The 19305-nt window shown below is 41.7% G+C and overlaps 1 protein-coding gene across 1 annotated transcript in view; it reads left to right on the top strand.

The window, feature by feature from the left end:
• Nucleotides 1-19305, top strand: part of BEND5 (BEN domain containing 5) — a 706924-nt gene that overhangs the window by 573281 nt on the left and 114338 nt on the right. Inside the window, exon 9 of the mRNA XM_083447871.1 lies at nucleotides 17603-17714. Coding sequence (XP_083303997.1) covers nucleotides 17603-17714 — 112 coding nt within the window. The remainder of the gene's footprint in view (nucleotides 1-17602; nucleotides 17715-19305) is intronic.

Raw genomic sequence — 19305 nt, 5'->3', positions numbered from 1 at the left:
AAGCATATCCGGCGCCGTGGTGCAAAGCTCCCTCCGGCGCCCACCCACCCCATTTCCCAGAGTTGTCCACCTTTTTCTAGGGAGGACGGCGCTGCCAGTGGGGCTGGAGGAGGTGGGCAGTGGCTGGAGGGTGGCTCCTCTGGCGGGGAAGAGGCAGAGGCTGGACAAGGCACCTCCCGGTTCAGCTGGATGCTTCATGCTGTGGTGGTCACAGCAGATGAAGGTGCCGGGCGTGGCGCTGCTTCGGTGCAGCATGGCTGAGGCGGGTGAGGGTGGCGAGGCGCCGCAGCCAGCCTTCGCCTCTTCCCTGGTGCCCTCCAGAACTTGGCGCCCTGGCACCCTGTGGCACTAGCTTCTATGGGTAAGACACCCCTACTTGTGAGCATATCTGGCTGAACATTCTTAGGATCTTCCTAAAACTGGGATCTCTGTCTTAATGTGAGCTCCCAGTCAGGGCCAGCCCACCCATGAAGCCCAACCACTTCAGATAGCAGAATCCCATGAGGCGCCACTCCACCTTCTAAACTCATGAATCCAAATGTATTAAGAAACCCCTTCAGACTTTCCTGCTGAATGTGGGGATTTGGGAGCGCCTGCGTCACTGAGGGTGGGCTGGTGCATGTGCTCCTTTGTGTTCCTAATTCAATCCCAGACACATTCATTCTCATGAGATCAACACTCACTATCATGTCGTAAGGGCAGATTTGATAGTTTTGTAATAAACACACTGCCTCTTTCTCTGTTGAGCCCAAGTCTTAGTTTTAGTTTCATTTCATGTATGTGTAATTTATAAATTACTTCAAGTTGTAACGGGGAATATCCATCTCAGGATGACAAAACAAAGCTCTTCATGGGGCTTATTTTTCCTAATTAGGCATTTGTCATTGCAAGTGCTATATAGTATCATTATTATTTATATAGCACCTAAAAGTGTATATAAGTAAACAATCATAAACCTACGAATAAATGTATTGGTTTATTTATGCTTCTAGGCGTAAAAAAATCTATAATTACCAGGTACAGCCACAGCATAACTGCTATTTAATGACAATTCCTTTTTGTTACCATAGAAATGGGTCTGGAATAGTTACCTATAATTTCTCATTCCGATACCTCACACATGTTGTATTGCAGAATTACCATAGTAATTGCCTATTAGTCATCATAAAATAAGCAGTTATCCTAAAGATATCTGGATGCTGTGAGATTTCTCTTCAGTTTCTTCAAAACTTACCACTGCATGCATTCATTTTCCTCTTGCAGAGTCTGAATGACAAAATCAACAGTACAATTATCTCAGTGAAAGGCAAAGCTGTGGGGGCATCTCTATGGGCAGAGCATTGTGTTCAGATGTGGGAAGCGCAGTAACGGGATTCCACTCAGTCATGAAATTTGGATTGCTCCCTGTTTCTCATCCTAATCTCTCTACATCATACCCTTGTGGTTATGTCTATAAACTAATAATTGAACAATATTCTGTCTATTAAAAGGTATTTACTTACATATTTTAAATATTTCTTAACTGCCCTTTGGAAGAAGATTCTAGGGCAGTGCACAAAAGTGCAAAAGCAATTCACACAGTATAGATACAATCTTTTTTAAAAAAACCTAAACAACAATAAATAATAAACTAAAAATACTAAAGCTAAGTAACAAAAGCATAGGCTCACAGAATTGTAGAGTTGGAAGGGACCACAAGGGTCATCTAGTCCAACCCCCCGCAGTTCAGGAATCTTTTGCCCAACATGAGGCGCGAACCGATGATCATGCGATTAAGAGTCTGATGCTATAGCGACTGAGCTGTCACAGCAGTCCTAAGCAAAATTCCATCTCAAAATGCCCAGACAAACAGGAAAGGCTTAACTTCGCTCCAGAAAGATTGTAATGTTTCCACTAGACATGTCTTTTTAGGGAGGACATTCCAAAGTTGGGCTGCCACCACAGAAAAGGCCCTCTCCTGTGTGACAGTATCCACGACCTTTGTCCTTGAGAAAGCACAGAGTACAGTATCTACTACCTTTGCAAAAGATCATAAGACATAAGCAGACTGGAATGGGAAGAGACACTCCCTCAGATACTGGGTCCCAAGTGGATTATTTGTTTATTTGATTTCTATACTGCCCTTATTCATAAGTGATCTCAGCACCTACACAAATATTTATACATTGAAATTGTAAAAGAGAGTATAAAAAATTAAAAACAAATCTGAACTCCATACCAAATCAACAGCAGAAAGGTAGTCCTCAATTACAAACGGACAACACTGGCTTTGTCTTCAGCTGGCACTAAAACTCATACAGTACTGGTGCCAGCCATATTTCTGGCAGGAGAGTGTTCCACAATTGGCGTGCCACTACAGACAATGCTCTGTCTTGAGTCACCATCCACTGTACCACAGTTCCTGATGGGACTTCCAAAAAGACCTCCCCTGCAGATCTAAGGACCCAGGCAGGTTGATATAGGGAGAGATGTTCCTTCACATATTTGTCCCCCAATTTATTCACAGCTTTACACGTCAGCAGCAACCTTGAAGTAGACTGGTAGCATATAGGCAACCAATGTAGATTTTACAGGTCTCTCCCATTCAAAGCAACAACCAATGTGACCTCTGTTGCATTGGTAAGATTGGCAGGGTATGCAACCGATGTCTTTCTTTTGGGGTGGTACAGCTGATCAGGGCAGTGGTGTATCGTGGGGGCCACAGGGGGTGGTTGCCCCAGGTGCAAAATCATTAGGGATGCAAAATTTCAACAACCAGGGCTGCCTCAATACAACTGCACACTTCTGTTGCAGGGCTCCGTTGAAAACCGCTTCTCCATGCAAACCAGAAAGTGACCTCTCCAGAAAACAGAATGGCTCTCCCTCGCTCCCCTTATTTCTGTGCTTAAATGCATAAGCCATCTGTTTTCCTTCCTCCCTCCCACTAACCCACTCCATGCAGCCCCAGGCACTGGCAACCCACTCTATGTCACTGGATGAGGAACAGGTAGTTTTTCACTTACTGTGAAAAATTATCAGAAATTCACTCCCCAGGACACCCAAAGATTAAAACAAAAACAAACAAACAAACAAAAATCCCACATGTTTTAAACAGCTTTGGCACAACCCAAAATTATATGTAAGAAGCCATTCCCTTACTTGTAATTAGTTACATTAAAGGGGCTGAGAATGAGGTAAAGAACTCCTTGACTTATTTTATCACCCTTTGGTCAAGGTGTACTAACAGGAACTGCCTTAGAGATAAGTACCATCCTTTGCATGAAAATTGTGGTTCAAACATGTGTGTATCATACACATGTTTATGCATATATATGCATGTATATATTTCCATTCTGGTTTCACTGTTCATTTTGCTGACAGTTTTAATACAGTTTTTCAGTCATTTTGAGATTTTTCTTGCCGTTGCTTTAAAAAACTCCCTTGTAAAATGGTTGTCATCTCTTATCTTAAAACAAATACCAGCTTGCAAAAGGGTTTCTACTGCCTGATGCTGAAAATGCTCTTTATATTGATGTGGTAACTGCTCATTTAAACCATATTACAGCTCCTGAGTATTTTTCAGTTGCTATTGATGTGACAAATTCTCTTGCACAGAGGATTGCACCAATCAATAGCGTGTGCGTAAGCGCTTTAGCAACAAAACCTCACACTTTGGGATGTCAATTGAATCTGAACCTTTTTAGCAACATTAAATAAAGCATCCTTTACTTTTCTTTTGGTGCAGAAATGTCTAATTTAATCCGGCATGTATAAAAGGCTGGGCAATTTTGTGGTGGCAGTCTTAATAATGTGTCATATTGTAGCTAGTTTGAGTGTGACTGCTCTGTCCTTCACCTTCTAGTAACATTGATCTGAAAATACAAAGTAACCCATTTCCTCTCTTGAGAAGATGGCAAAAGGAGACCTAATGTGAGAGAATTGAAACCATAGTTCTTTTTATAACTGCCATTATTCCTCCGGGAATGAGCCGTGCCCCCTTAAAGCAACAAATCTATTTATTTTCCATTTAAACAGCCTTGATCCTGATTGCTGCTTTAGTCATAGCCAATTTCTAATCAACTGAAACTGGAGGTTTATTTTGCTTAAACTCCATTGAAATATGGAAATACGTTTTTAGATTTCCTTCTTGGTCTTTCCTTGACCTTTTTCTGGGCTTGTTTCCACTTTCTGAATGGCTTACAGCTCCTCTTTGTATTAATTAAAGGATATGTGTTTTAATGAACCTTTGTTAGGTTTTCTTTTGTTCTGATGCTTGTGCATTCATCTTAGATATGGAGCTCAGCTCTCTCTGGGCTTCATAGTGGCAAAGCCTAGTCCAGAGCCAAGCCATTTTATAGGCCCTTTCTCCATCTAGCAAAACTTGCAGCTATTTACCTATCATGCCCAGGCATTGGTTTCTATCCCATCATTGCTTGTCTACCAAATATAACTCTCTAGATCAGTTGCTATACAGTAAATTCATTTCTGCCATGATAGATAGCCTCACAGCTGTTATCCATGCTCTGGTGGTTAATTCCCAGGCTGGCATTTGTGGGGCTACCTTTGAAGACAGGCTGGAAGCTCCAAATAGTTCAAAATGTAACTTTCAGACTGCTAACAGGTACCAAGAGTTGGAAGAGTTTATTACCCCAGTTTTGAAACAACTTTATTGTCTTCCCTGTTCTCTTCTGAGTTCAGTTCAGTGTGCTGATACTTGACTTTAAGGTTCCATATGGCCCTTCGTTTGTGTTAAGTAAACCATACCCTCCTGCCCACAAAACCATTCATTGAGGTTTGCCCACACTCTCCCACCTTAGGATCTCCAGGAAGTGTCTAACCAGAGAAAAAAAGCCTGGATCCTTGCCTATGAAATGCCCACCCCAGAGATGCTCACCTGGTGCCTTCTTTGCTTTCATTCCAGTGCCAGATGAGGCTCTTCCTGTTTTTCCAGACTTTAAAAAATGGTTAATTTTCAAAATAGGACTCTTGTGAGTCCTTCTGAACTGGAGTTTTGCTCTGCTGTTGTATTATTATTGTTTGTTGTTGTTGTTGTTGTTGTCGTCATCAATACTTGCATTGATCACTTTTGAAAGATGTCCACTGACCACTGGAGGGCAGGGTAAAAAGTTTTGCTAATTCAATCACCATCTTCTAAATTCCATAATTTCAAAAATAAAAATAAAAATTGTATTGAATGCTCCTTGGACAAGGAGCTTGCCCTTTTCACTCCACTCTGTTGTTACATACAAATAGAAATCATGGCCATCAAATGGGCATGATTAGAAATTGCAGACAAATTTGCCCAAATTAAAATGCTCTTGGATTCATCTAGGATGTGTCTTAGGGGTCCGTCCCCCCCAGTGCCATGGTAACAAGCATTCTTTTCTCTCACAGTTTCCGTAGTCTTGCTCCAACTGAGGTGAGATTAGATACTGCATCAATATGAGTTCATTGGATTTCTCAATGAGACTGGAGGAACTTCCTATTCAGGGTTTCTGATAGTGTGGGCATGCATAGGCTATTTCAGACATTCCTCTGAATGCTTGTAGGGCTAGAACCAGTGTATGTGGATGGAAATGCTCCTCCTCTGTCTTTTAAGCATGTTGTTGTTGTTGTTTAGTCGTTTAGTCGTGTCCAACCCTTCGTGACCCAATGGACCAGAGAACGCCAGGCACTCCTGTCTTCCACTGCCTCCCGCAGTTTGGTCAGACTCATGTTTGTAGCTTCGAGAACACTGTCCAACCATCTCGTCCTCTGTCGTCCCCTTCTCTTTGTGCCCTCAATCTTTCCCAACATCAGGGTCTTTTCCAGGGAGTCCTCTCTTCTCATGAGGTGGCCAAAGTATTGGAGCCTCAGCTTCACGATCTGTCCTTCCAGTGAGCATGTTAGGGGTAATATTACTCAGAATCTTCTTTGGTTGTTTTGTTGTTGATTTATTATTATTTCTCACATTTCCTCCAAAAGGAACCCAGGGTAGCTTAAAATGATCTGGAATTTGATAGCTAGGATTCTTACTTATTCCTTGAAAGACATTAGGCAAAATACATGCATGCATACATAATTTTATTTTTATGCCACCTTTCAACAGTTCAAACCACGCTCTAGGCAGCTTACAACCTGAGAAAACTACATCACTACAACATAACAAAAGTGGGCATAAAAATAAATAAAGCATGGGAAAAGACAGAAGCAAACTGAACAATTTCCACATAAATCACAAGAAGATCTGAAATAAAGATGCAACCGAACAACACCCCCCTCAAAACACAAACACACACACACACAAAAACACCCAACCCAAGAGTCTGTTCAGCTGCTTCAGCTTTTGTAGCTGGAGTCAGTCAGGGTCTCACCTTTACAGGCCAGGTGGAAATAAAGCCTGAAATGCGGGGAGTAGGTCCTCCCTGACTCACAGCCAATATGGACTCACAGCCAAACATCACAGCAGCAGCTTTTGGTTATTTAATTTGTATTTTTAGGTGTTGGGGCAGTGTCAGTAGCAGAACATGAAAGCAACCCCATTATAGTCCCCGCACAGCTCCATCTGCAGCACAACTGTACAATCAAATCAAAGGAAAGTGAATAGTAAAAGTTGATCACTTTTAAGAGACAGCAGAAAAGTGACTAGACCGTGCTTCATCTTGTTGTCATTTATTATAGGCTGTGGTGCTTAGGACTAGCAGGGCAGGTCCACCCCATCAAAATGCGGAACTGGGGCAAAACTTGGAACTAGCAGAAGAGATGTGGGATTCTGATCAGGGAAAATGTCCTGCCTGGTGTCCATTTTTGCACAGATTTAAATTTGGGCAACATTTCCATTTGTGTCTTGTGAAAGAGCTGAGATGGTTTGTGATGGATTGTAGGATTGCATAGAAACATTGGAAGCTGCCTTCTGCTGCCCATTGGTCCATTCAACTAAGTATTGTGTATACAGTGACTGGCAGTGGTTCTCCAGGATTTCAGAAAGGGGTGGATCCCATTCCTACCTGGAGGTGCTAGCGATTGAACCTGGGACCTTCTGCTGGCAAAGAAGATGCTCTGCCATGGGGGAAAAGCTTCCCCAATGGAAAACGATGCAACCATATTAGTGAAAGGTCGGTAAAGAGAAAATAAGCAAATAATAGATAAATAATAATCTTGCAGCCGGGTCTGCTAAGAGATCAATGGACAATAAGTCAGTTTATTTAATCTTGCAGGTGAGCTCTTGCAAGAGCAGATCACTTTGATTTCTGCTCATTTGTTTGATCTTACAACTGAACTCTTCTTACATTGGCAGCCACTGAGCTTTGCTTAAGGTTGTTCCCGATCTGCTCTTTCAACATGGCAGTTCAGATTGCTTTTCCAAATGTGATGTACTGAGATTCTGACCATGTTTATAAAACAGGCGAGAACTTATCTTTTGATTCAATACAATTTAACTTAAGCCTAGCTATAAGCTGTGTGTAAAGCGATTACTTGACCTAGGACAAAGAGACACTCTTGAAAGTCGTCCCCAAATCACTGAGAGGAATAGCACATTAGAAACTGTTGGTATGCAGAAGATGTGGGATAACTATGGATCCAGGAGAGGGAAGCATTTTATTTTATGTCTCCCTCATCCTCCTGACAAGCCGGAAGGGATGTGTATTAATAAAACCGTAAGCGAATTAACTTGCAGCTACTCAGTGTTAACCTAAGTCCCCGGGGAAAAAGAAGAAGCATTTATTTCAGGTTGTGCAGATCATAAACCTTCTGCCTTGTATAACATCCGTGCTCTGGTTACTAATGGACTCTTCCCCCTTTCATTCCTGATGTGGCCATTGAGCTGATGAATTGCACAGATTATACAGTGATAATGGATGGGGAAGGGGGATTTCAGCAGTCACTTTAAGCAAAACACGAACAGTAAATTTTGCTGATTCCCTCAAGCGCACCTGGAGGAGTAATGCTGTGTTGATGCAGAGGTGAGAGGAATTCAGGCATTTTAGGGGAAACGTGCTTTATGTGTGGGTCCTGCTTGAACCTGTTGAAGAAGCATTTAGTTCTGGCCTCATCAGCTGAGCTGCAATGGTTCCTCTTTCTACAAACCGTTCTCATAAATGTGCGTGTGCAAAATAAACGAGCAGTTACTTACTGATTTATTGCATGGGATCCAGGCATCTTCCCTCAAGACAGAACTACGGTTGTAGGGATTTTGAGTTTTCTGAACATTGCAATGTAGAGAAGGTGCTTGTCAACATTTCTGAGCACCGCAGTGGGGAGAAGGTGGCTATCAATGATGCGTGTCTTTCTAGTGAGTGGAAGGTGTTTTTTCTTAAAGGTTTCTACATGTTGTTTGCTCCAGTATACCTGGTGAAGAAGATTTCAAAGTGCAATCAAAGCCTGTAACGCTTGCTTACCAAAGACAGATAGGGGGATGAGTATTCATATCACAGGAACTGCTGTCTCAGACATCTACTTCTGACATCCTTCTTGCACCATTGCTATTATGACTGGAGTGTTTTTGAGTGAGCATCACAAGAATGTATTTTTTATAGAGGCACATGTCAGAAATCCAGAGGTGGTGGGGTCTGACCAGGAACTTGACCAGGAGGGCTCTGATCCATGGCCTCTTCCTCCCCCTCATCATCCTTTTCAAGGTCCTCAGTGTTGGAGGTCCTATGATACATAAGGGAGAAGACCTGAAAAACGCTGAAGTTCTCTGAACCAGCAGCTAGTCACCTCAGAAGAACACCCGTGTCATTTAGAACTGTGCCAATTGGATACAGCATTTTCTGAAGTTATGAATTTCACATCATGACAAATATCTGGCTCATCTTTCAACAAAAGCTTAAATAGAGAACAATGCAAATGGATGCTGAGAATCGAATATCTGTTGGGAATATACGAGTTTATGTATTTATTAGCTAAGCTCTTGCATAACAGGGGAACGAATAACAAGGCAAATATTGATATTCATGTCTACTTGATGCAACAAAATAAAAGCAGGATTAATAAATTATGTTAAAATAAATTCACGTGCATGTTGCACAGTGGCACCTTACAGTGATGTACTCAGTCTGGGAGAACAACAACCCCCAAATGCACATAATCATTATTGGTTCAGATATAATATCAAGTGTGCTGCTGGGCATCTGCATTGTAGCTTTTTGGATTAGAGATTTCATTAAACTCTTTTGTCGGAAGTCTTTTCATGCAAAGTTTTTCTCCCCCCTTTTCTCCTGTAACTTTCATGCCATCCAATTAATTTTTCCACATCTTTGAAGCTGAGCCAGGACCACTGAGACTTTGCCTGGACTCTCTGAGAAGCCACTGATAGTGGTACAGACGTCACAGTGGGCAACAGGGCTCCTTTAACTGCAGCAGGAAAAGGCAGGAAGGATTTGAGAGCCCTTAAGCTCTTGGAGTTCATTGATTAGAATTGAAGAACTGGGAGAGACGATTGATGCAGGCCTTTCATTTTCATTCCGTCCCCACACACCCTGGGAACACCCCATAAGCACATACATTTATTCAGCAGCTCTGCACATATTAATATCTGTTTGCTGTGTAGCTGATGCCTAAATAAAATGAAGGAAAAGATTGCAGAAGAACAACCATTCTCCCCTGCTGATTAGTGGCTATTGTACAAAAGACGGGGAGAAAGTATGGCAGCAAAACTTTTACCCAGTAGCATGAAAATAATATTCCAAAGGATGGGCAAAGCAGGAATATCATACAGCTAATTTCTGTTTTGCAGGCTACAACAAATACCCTAGAAGCCGAAATTAGAGTTTGTGTTAGGTTTCATCTTCTTGTGTGTGATGACACAAAACTGCATTGTATGGATGCATCTAACATTTGGAGCTGGTTTGCCTGCAACATTAAACTACATTTAAAAGTGTGCTATGGTTTAGTGAGCATGAGCTGCCCTCCCCCCGCCACTCCTGACTGTTCCTTGTGGTGGGGGGAAATAAACATGCCAGAGTCTGGCGTGACTTAACATGTGGTTCCAGGATCATGGTTTGTGGCACTCAAACAAATCATGAGTGGTAATCATAGCTTGGCTTCTGCCCATGATTTGTTTCAAGAGAAACAAACCATAAGCCCAGGTTTGCACATCACAGCATGCCCACAGGCAGATTTAGGAGAACGTGCCCAGTTTTGGTTGCGCTGGGTGCAGAGCCTTCCAGGTACTGCAGGGGACGCTACAACTGTGATGTAGAATGGAAGGCAAGAGCAGAAGGTGCCAAATTTTGGCATTGCGCAGGGCACCGCTGAAATTTGCGACCCCAGGGTCTACCACTGACATGCCAGGTGCTGGCTTGTTTGGACTTCTTTACGCTGGCCAGAGAACCCCTCCAGGAACTGGCTGCTTTTTTTGTTTGAGTTTATAGCAATGAGATGCTGAGAAAAACCAAAATCATCAGATATGCCCACCCCTAGTTACTAGTTGATTGAACCATGGTATTTTGGCTTCAGCCAGCACCATATGGGTCATCTATTTTTTGAAGCAAGCAAAATCCATTTTAATTTCAGCATCCCTGTTTCATCTGTTAGTTCCAAAAGTGAAACATTAAACTCTGTTCCTGCAGCAGCACTTTTGAAAGATTCCTGCTGGGAGAGTCCCGACAGCCTAATCAGAGACACTGTTAATGAGGTTCACCCTTAAGCAAACTGTGATTACACATGCAGCTTTTCCGGAGACTGTCTTGATAGCTGCTCTTCACTATTATTTTTTTAATTTTTTTTGCATCACCTTGCATGGTGTTAGACCATTCAATGACTTTGAATATTTCTGCTTATCTGCAGTTTGTAAGCCACCTCTCCAAATTATTTTAAGGTGTGGATTTGCTGACTAGTGAAAGCAAAGTACCTTTTCTAATTAAGATTTCATTCTTCCGCCACCTAATCTGAGGACTAAATCTCTCCTCTACCCACAATATGCCAATCTGAAACATCCTTAAAGATGCCCCCCACTTTCTTTAAATACTATTTTTTCCTGGTTTTCTCTCCTCCCCACCCCTGATAGCCTAATATATCTTTAATGTTGCTTTCTGCCGCTTAATATTGAATATTAAGGATGACTTTAACGAAAACCTTTGGGGCATCTATTTGCAAAATGCACATGCATCTGCCTCTTAATTAAGGGTTGGATAGCCAATCTGGGAGGACAGGCTGCATCACCACTGTGATAGAGGTGCACATATGCAGAAACAGATAGGCAGAACTGTCCTGCTGATCTTCATCAGATTCCCCTGATATCTTTATGCACTTATGGAAGACGTGTTATATTGTTTCTTTTATGGAACTGTGGCAAAGTTTTATGGAACTGTGGCAATGTCTAACAGTTTTTCCTAATGTGCATCATCATTATTGTACACAGATTAAGACTGCTGGATTGGGTCAATTTCCTTTTCCCTTGGTAGAAAGGAGAAAAAGTTGTTCTTCATGTTCTGGTAGATTTTCAAGCATTTAAGAATATTCTTCATGCTAGCTCAGTATTCTTTTGCTTAAGACATACAGCTTTTTTTAAAAAAAAATCATATATGCCGATCTGTCTCCTGTGCTGTTCTACTCCATGCTTGACTGGAAATAGGAAAATCAGTAGTAGCATTGTTTTTCAGCAACTCCTCCAACAAAGACAATTGCAACAAAAGCAAGAAAAATAAATTTTATTGAATTATTTTGAAACCATGCTGCTTGGTATTGAAAATGTCAGCATTTCCCCTTCTCCTAAACAGTTCAACCATCTCCGTTTTCTACCCATTGCAAATACTATGTTTGGTGTCACAAAGTCAGCTCTAGCACATGCTTATCTGAATGAGCAATCTGTGTGAAATGAATAAGATCTTTTTCTCCAGCTATATAAATGATTCAGTCTTGCTGCTGCATCTCAAATGCTGTTCCTTCCTTCTTTTGTTTTTAAAGGACTCTATCAATGTTCTCTTCTTATGCCCTGTATTTCTATATTTTTTAAAAATGCTTTTTTTATGTTATGCCCTTGGAAGCTTGAAATTGAAATCTGTTCCTTACTTACCCAGAAATATATTTTGACTTTTCCGTCAGCAGACAGTGATAGTGGTTTGCTGTAATTCAGTAACTCATGAGAGCCCAGTTGTGGAAAGCCTGTGCAAATTATTATGAAAATAGCAAATAGAAGTTAGGTGTTGTGCTGGCTTTCCTCCAATAAGATACAAAATAGGCGATACCTTTTATTGATCGGACATCAGTTGGCAATAGGATACACGTTTTCAGGATCACAAATCCACGCTGAGCATAACTGAACTATATTCAAGGGATGCCCGAAAATTATGCAGGGCATTCTTAACATTCAAAATAGCCCTTGGGGTATCTGTATTCATAGAAATATTGTTGTGTGAATGTGTGTCTTATGCATCTCTGCTACCACCACCAGTTTCAGTGCTCTGAATATATGTATAAAATAGGATAGGAGAAATTGCTGCTGCTGAGATCTGGGGTGTTTTGGTTGACATATGCACTGCTCATGCATATACAGATATCAGACTGACTACTGTGAGTGCAAAAAGCACCCCAATATGATCAGAATCAACTAGGTAGAAGAAAAGGTTTTTTATCAATGCAGAGACCTCTTGCTATGTAATATAGATACTGGCCTGATATTTAAATATATTTATGTGTGTGTGAAAAGAAAAGAAAGTGCAGTAGTGTCCTCCAAATGTTATGTTTGTACTGTGCAACACTGTGATATGCAGCCCCGATCCTATGTTTGTCTGTTGGGATGTAAGCGCTAATGATTTCAGTGGTAGGGTTGAGGGTGGGACTAGCACACTAGTGGTGCCTAGCTTGTTAACAGCATTCCAACTATTTTTGGGATTGAGTATGCATATGATTGCCTGATTTTTTTTAATCCCAGTATTTATTTTTGTGTATATTAAGTGATTAATTTATGGATTTGAATCCCACCCCCTTTTTCAGGGCATAGCTCTCCAGAGGTAGCTTATTGACATCAGGATAAAACAATTAAGTACAAAATAAGCAACCCTGCCTCACACTAAAACAGCAGCAGCTAAAATGTCCAGCATGCAGCATTTCAGCAAAGGACAGTTTGAAACAGAAATATCTTCATGTTTAAAGGCTAATGCAGATGCCACATGTGCCTTTCAAAGGAGACGGTTTGAAACATATAGAGCCATCAGTGAAAAGTTCTTGTCTATGGGGACTAGCTACCAGTTTGGTGGATCTTACTGCCAGACCAGAGAGCAGGACTGAAGACTCTGGCAGGCTCGTATGGGTGCAGGTAATCCTCCAAAAATCTGGCAAACAATTTAGGGACTTCTCTCAATCAACTGTGCAAGGTTCCCAATTGCACGGAGTTCAAACACACATACAGTGGTACCTCGGGTTACAAACACTTCGGGTTACAGACTCTGCTAACCCGGGAGTAGTACCTTGGGTTAAGAACTTTACCTCAGGATGAGAACAGAAATTGTGCAGCAGAGGCATGGCGGCAGCAGGAGGCCCCATTAACTAAAGTGGTACCTCAGGTTAAGAATGGTTTCAGCTTAAGAATGGACCTCCGGAACAAATTAAGTTCGTAACCAGAGATACCACTGTACAGCTATATGTATGTGAATGCCCCTTTGCAGACATCCCGCTGCATAGGCAGGCATGGTTCTCTTCCCACCTCCAGAATGAGGAATGCAGGTCTATATTAGAAAATAAGACTAGTGTCTCTTAACTAGTGATTTACATAGCCAGTGGAGGAATGTTTGATAACTATTAAAACCAGGCTACTTTTAAAAATAGCTGTATGTGTGATGAAGACTACTTAGGTCCTCCCCCCCCCCCCCAAATCTCAACCATTGGTGCATTTTCTTTTTCATTTCATTTCTTGCCCACTTAGCTATTTATAGTGGAGACTTGTGTTAGTTAGGCAAAGCCCCATTTATACATTGTGTATATTTAAATGAAGCCACACATGCAGCTATGCACAGACTGGTGCTTTCTCCCTCTGGCCTTACTGAGATTTGTGTGAAAGAGAAGAAAATAAACATTGAATCAAGGTATTTCTTGCTGATCTTAGAGGAATGCAGTGCATGCTGTGGAATGCCCCAGTTCTTCCTTGATGTTCGTGCCAGGAAGTAGCACTCCCACAAGTTAGGAGGGGGGAATGGGTGGGCACATGGGAAGGAGACATGTATCACTGCACATTTATTTTTATTTAACAAGAGAAAATGGAGGAGTGCTTTGTTAACTATCACTCGCTGTTTAAAATTGTGTCACTCATTCTACAAACGTCGACTCCACCATGTGGCCTTCAGCAGCTAATGCTGATCTGCCCACTCTGTCTGTGCTAAGAAACTCATTATTAAATATTCTTTTGTGAGTTCTCTTAGAGTTATAAGTCCACATGAGCAAAACGATGCAGAAAGCTGGCTGGGTGGAAATGCAGTCAAATGCCATGCCTCATTACCAAATTGCCCTGTGGGTTTGGAATGAATGAAAGCAAAATGAGAAATCTAATCAGGATGCCCTGCTCCTGCAAAGCCACTAACTGCTGTGGTGCAAACTGCTGTTCATGCCATATCTGCTAACCCAGAATCCTGCATTGGCATGTGGAGCCGAGCTAACAAACTTGTATCACTTGCCATTTAAAAAGCCCTTAGCAATGCACTAGGTTTTGCTAATGATGTTGGCTCCTTTGGGGCTTTAGATGGCCTTGAGGATGCCACATAATGTTGGCACCATCTGGCCCACTTCTGCAAGTGGAACTCAAGCACTTTTGCACCGAATGCATAAGACACGAGCATTGGCATAACAACAGAAGTGACTGTCACTGGAGTCAGGTCCCAATAGTGTCAGGCCACCAGAAAAGTCCTTCCTCAAGCACAGTGATCCAGTCCTATATATAACTTGCATTGACATGAATGCTACAATTTCATGGCCAAAGTATAAAATAAAAAGACACCGCATGGAGAGGGAAATGACATTTGAGTTTAACCTAAGGGGGAAAATAGCATGTCAAGCCCTGGTCTGGAGTGCCATTAGGGGGGTCCCATTCACAACTTTCCTAATTTATGCTTCCCAAATTTTCATGAGAACTTTTTTATTATTTTTAATGCAAACCAATGTGGAAAAGTAGCAAACCAAATTTAAGTTTTGGGGAAATTGGGAATTAAACTGGACATGTTTTTCCCATCCCTAAGTGCAGCTGATTTTGAAATCTGACAACCTCAGATAAGTTAAGTAGTGCTTAAATAATTCTTTTAATATAGGAAGCAAAGTGTTGATGTACAGTTTTAAGACTTTGGTTTTGTGGATGTTGCATGCACGAGACTTTTCCTGCTACATGCTACAGACTCAGAAGAGTTCCAGCCAGCATTCATGCCTTCAAGTAAAGTGGCAACACAGTCCAATTATGCCCGCTCTCAACTCTAATGGGGAGGGGCAGAGAGAGAGAGAGATGGTACTTTAAGGCTCCCCTTCCCTTTTTCATTTTCAAATCCTGACCCTTCCCACTAGTGCCATTTGTGGATTTGCACTGGCAGGCTTTGTGTGGGGTATTATCTGTACATTCACCCAGTACTGATTCAGTGAACCAGCATTTCCTCACAAAGCAGACGGGAAGTGTGTGCAGTTCTTTTTGTAATAAATCATGGGCATGAAAAAGGATTTCTTTAACTCCTTTAGCCCATTCTTCTCCATTTCTCTCACCTTCTGGGAATAGGCCTGTAAGAGACTCTGCAGGCATCTAGTGGGTGCAGGAAATAAAAGACAGGGGAAATCAAAGGAAGAAAAGTCAGAGGTCCCAGCGATTTTCTATAGATTGAACACTCTTGAAAGCAAGGAAGGACTGTAAGAAAAATAAGCAAACCAAAAATAACACACATCTTCAGGCATGTTATTAAATCTTCCTTGACAATAGCAGGCAGCCAAGAGCTCTTTCAAGGGATAAATTATATGCCCAGGGTGAATCAGAGCTGCTTCTCACAAGATTTTTTCCCTAAGTACAAATCATACATGCATCACATCAGGGTGCATGCTTGTTTCAAACACAACCTCCAAAATACTTGAAAGTGGGGGTCCAGCCTTTTCTTGGCCCCTTGCAAGTATTTGAAGGGAATCCCCCCCTCCCCATCTGAAGCAACTGTATATCTGAGTGAGGAAGGGTGGTTAGATTTTTCAATTGAAAAAGGACAGCCTTTCAGCTTGCTCAGGCCAAGATACCTGGGGAGAAGGGGACTGAAGAAACTGTTGGGTTCCCTGCAGTGTGTTTTGCTGTGGGCTGATTCTCGCTCATCTTAATGCTGTCCCATTAGTACATTTCCCTTCCAAAAGACCAAGAAATGGTCTGATTTAAAGGCAAGGTTTTTGGCACATGGGCCACAGTTAAAATCTAGAATATGGACAGAGCCATTCTGGTGGCATTCCAGTGCAGAATGCATTCCCCACTTCCGGTGCTTTGCCGTGGCATCTTGCAGTTCTGGAGAGCCAAGCTGGAGTGTTGCCCTGACTGTATACCACATGCCACAGCTGGGTTTCATGGCCTCCCAGCTCCTTTCAGAGTTACCAGATGGATATCTGTGCTGCTTAAGACATTTATACTACAGATTGGCCCCCCATGTTTTAAAACGCTAATATGCAATCATACATATGCCTCCTCAAAAGTAAGTCCCATTCAGTTCAATGGGGCTCCCTCCCTTATAACACTGCAGCCCTAAGACAACTGAATAGGAAATAAACTATTGTGCAAAACACATTCAGTTCAGGATCTACAGCTTAATTAGTTTGTGGATTACAAACTGTTTAATTTTCTATTTCAGCCTCCCTCTCCTCTACTTTCTCCCCATTTTTAGCTGGAGAATGTGTGGCTTAGTATTTATGAATGTTCTTTCTCTCTCCTTATTCCTTCTCAGACATTGGGGATTTTCATCAGACAGCTTTACAAGAACAAATCTCAGCTGTTTCCATAGATATGTTTAAATAATAGATTGTAATAGCCATTCACCTAGTATCAAGTGAAAGCTCTTTGCTTCTCTAGAAGCTCTAGAGTATAGTAGCAAAATGGCTTTTTTATTGTTTCATTTTACATATAGCAAAAGTTGTGACTTTGTGTGGTTCCTCCTTATTTTCAGGAATTTCTATATTGTACCCTTTGATATAAAACCCAAATCCATAATTAGGGCAGTACTTTTATTAAAGGATACAAAAGAGTGGGCAAGCTTTCTCTGCATTGGGGTGTTAAAAACACAAGGTGGGGAAGAGAGAAAGGCTGCTGGTGTAAATCAAACTATCTTGGTCTTCCTTTGCTGAAAGTCTTGATGCAGTGTCTGGGAGTAGGTAGAAGACAATCAGATGAGACCCTTTTGGGCATATTAGTTTCAAGCTGCGCACCAGCCTTATGGGAAGGAGAAGCACAAAACGTGCACCTATTACAACCAAAGTTGATTGTTAGAAGCCTTTAGTGTGACTCCCCCTATCCATTCCAAGAACACAGAATTACATGGAGTGAGATGAGTGACAGACTTTCAGCCTGCAATTGGTGTCAGTTTGGCAAGGCAGGAGTTCACCTGGAGTGGTGGGCGGCTGAAAGAAAAGTAGGTAGTGTGAGAAACCAAACTTCCATCACTCAAACTGGCCTCTTGAGCCCTGACGACTTGTCCTGTCTTTGCTTTTACAGGTGCTCCCTAATGGGCTTTGATTTAAACAGGCACTGGGCAGATCCCTCACCTTGGGCTCATCCCACTCTCCACGGTGTCAAGCAGCTCATTGTTCAGATGTACAACAATCCGGTGAGTGAGCAACCTCACACTGAAATAGTAGCTAAGCATCTATCTAAAACTGTTCTTTTATCTTCCGCATGCACCATCACACAGTGTCTTGATGATTCAAGAGCACATTGAGACATTGTGGCAATAATTCAGCACGGTAGGGTTGTGTTTTTTACTCAAACATGCTACTACAGCGCCCTGTTTTCTACTACCTTGGTTCTTCTGCATATAAGCTTTAGCTGCATGACCAGTTCCACATTGCACAGGTCTGATCAAGTCTCTGTTGCAATTCATCTGCTGTCTGGGAGACTACCTATTGCAGCCTTTCCCAACTTGGTGTCCTCCAGATTTTTGGGGCTACACATCTCATCAGGGTGACTCTTTTAGTCCAAAATAACTGTAGGGTACCAGGTTTGTGAAGGCTGATCTGTTGGAAAACATCTCCTGTGATTAGCATTGTAAAACTTCTGAAATGTCTCTTTCTATGGGACTACCGATGGTAATAAAGCCAAAGAACCTACCTATTTCATCAAGAGTTTGAAGCAACCTTTGTGATCACTCTATGCTGAACACATGGTCTGAATTGAACATGCTTGATTTTGTAATGTTCTAGCTGCAAAAAGGGAAAGTGTTGCTCTAATAGACATAGCCCCAAATGCAAATTTTGAAATGGTGTTGCTGTTTAATGCAGTGCGGGGGCAGGTGTTGCTATGTGAAACTCAGAGCAGAAAGGAAATAACATTTGCAAATGTTACATAAACAGAAAATCAGTCAGATGCTTGGCCGGAGAAGCAGGGGTGTTTTGAAGGTGAAATTGCTGCTAATCAGGGGAGATGGATTAAGGAGCAAAGAAGAGTGGAAGACAGACAATTATTGAATATGTGACATCAAAGTGTGGAAGGATTATTGAGTATGTGACCTAAGAAAAACCTCTCAGCACAGATGGAGGTGGATTTGAAAATATAAAATAAATAACAGGCATTTTCTGAGAAGTGTAATGGGATTTTATAGATGGCTCTTGTTGAGTAAAATTCCTGATGCTCCATCTCACACTGACAGCTTCCCTTTCAGGGAATAGTCGTGTATTAAAGCAAATATTGCTACCATTCCTTTTTGTGGGGTGGGGGGTAGGTTGTATCAGATCACACATATATCCCTTCCTTCAAGGACTGAAAGCAGCTAGTGGATCACTATTACAATTCATTGTCTAATTCCTCATTCTGCTCCAACATGGGATGGATTAACATGACAACATATTTGGGATTGAAATGGCCACAACTTGAAACTATGAAAAATAGTGAAAAAAATGTGGTCACGTGAGTCCACTGTTGGCTCCAAATCCCCACCTTGGTATACAAAAAATAGTCTTAGCTAGAAGGTAGCTTTACATATTTATTCTAAGAAACATTGCAAGGTGGCTCTGCCATTTGCTGTAGGATGCTTTATCTGATTAAAAAAGAGAGAGGAAAGGTCTTATTTTCAGGAGACACATTACATTCTATTGGAAAAAAACTAATCCACTAACTTGCATTCAAGTGGTCTGCAGTTTGCAGCCAATCCATATCTCACAACCTGAGCCCATTTCAAATGATAGCATTGCTTAAATTACCTC

This window comes from Podarcis tiliguerta (assembly GCF_965153285.1).
Source record: "Podarcis tiliguerta genome assembly, chromosome: 6".
Classification (NCBI taxonomy): domain Eukaryota; kingdom Metazoa; phylum Chordata; class Lepidosauria; order Squamata; family Lacertidae; genus Podarcis; species Podarcis tiliguerta.
Note: the sequence above shows the minus strand (reverse complement) of the source record. Positions and strands in the feature narration are given on the sequence as shown.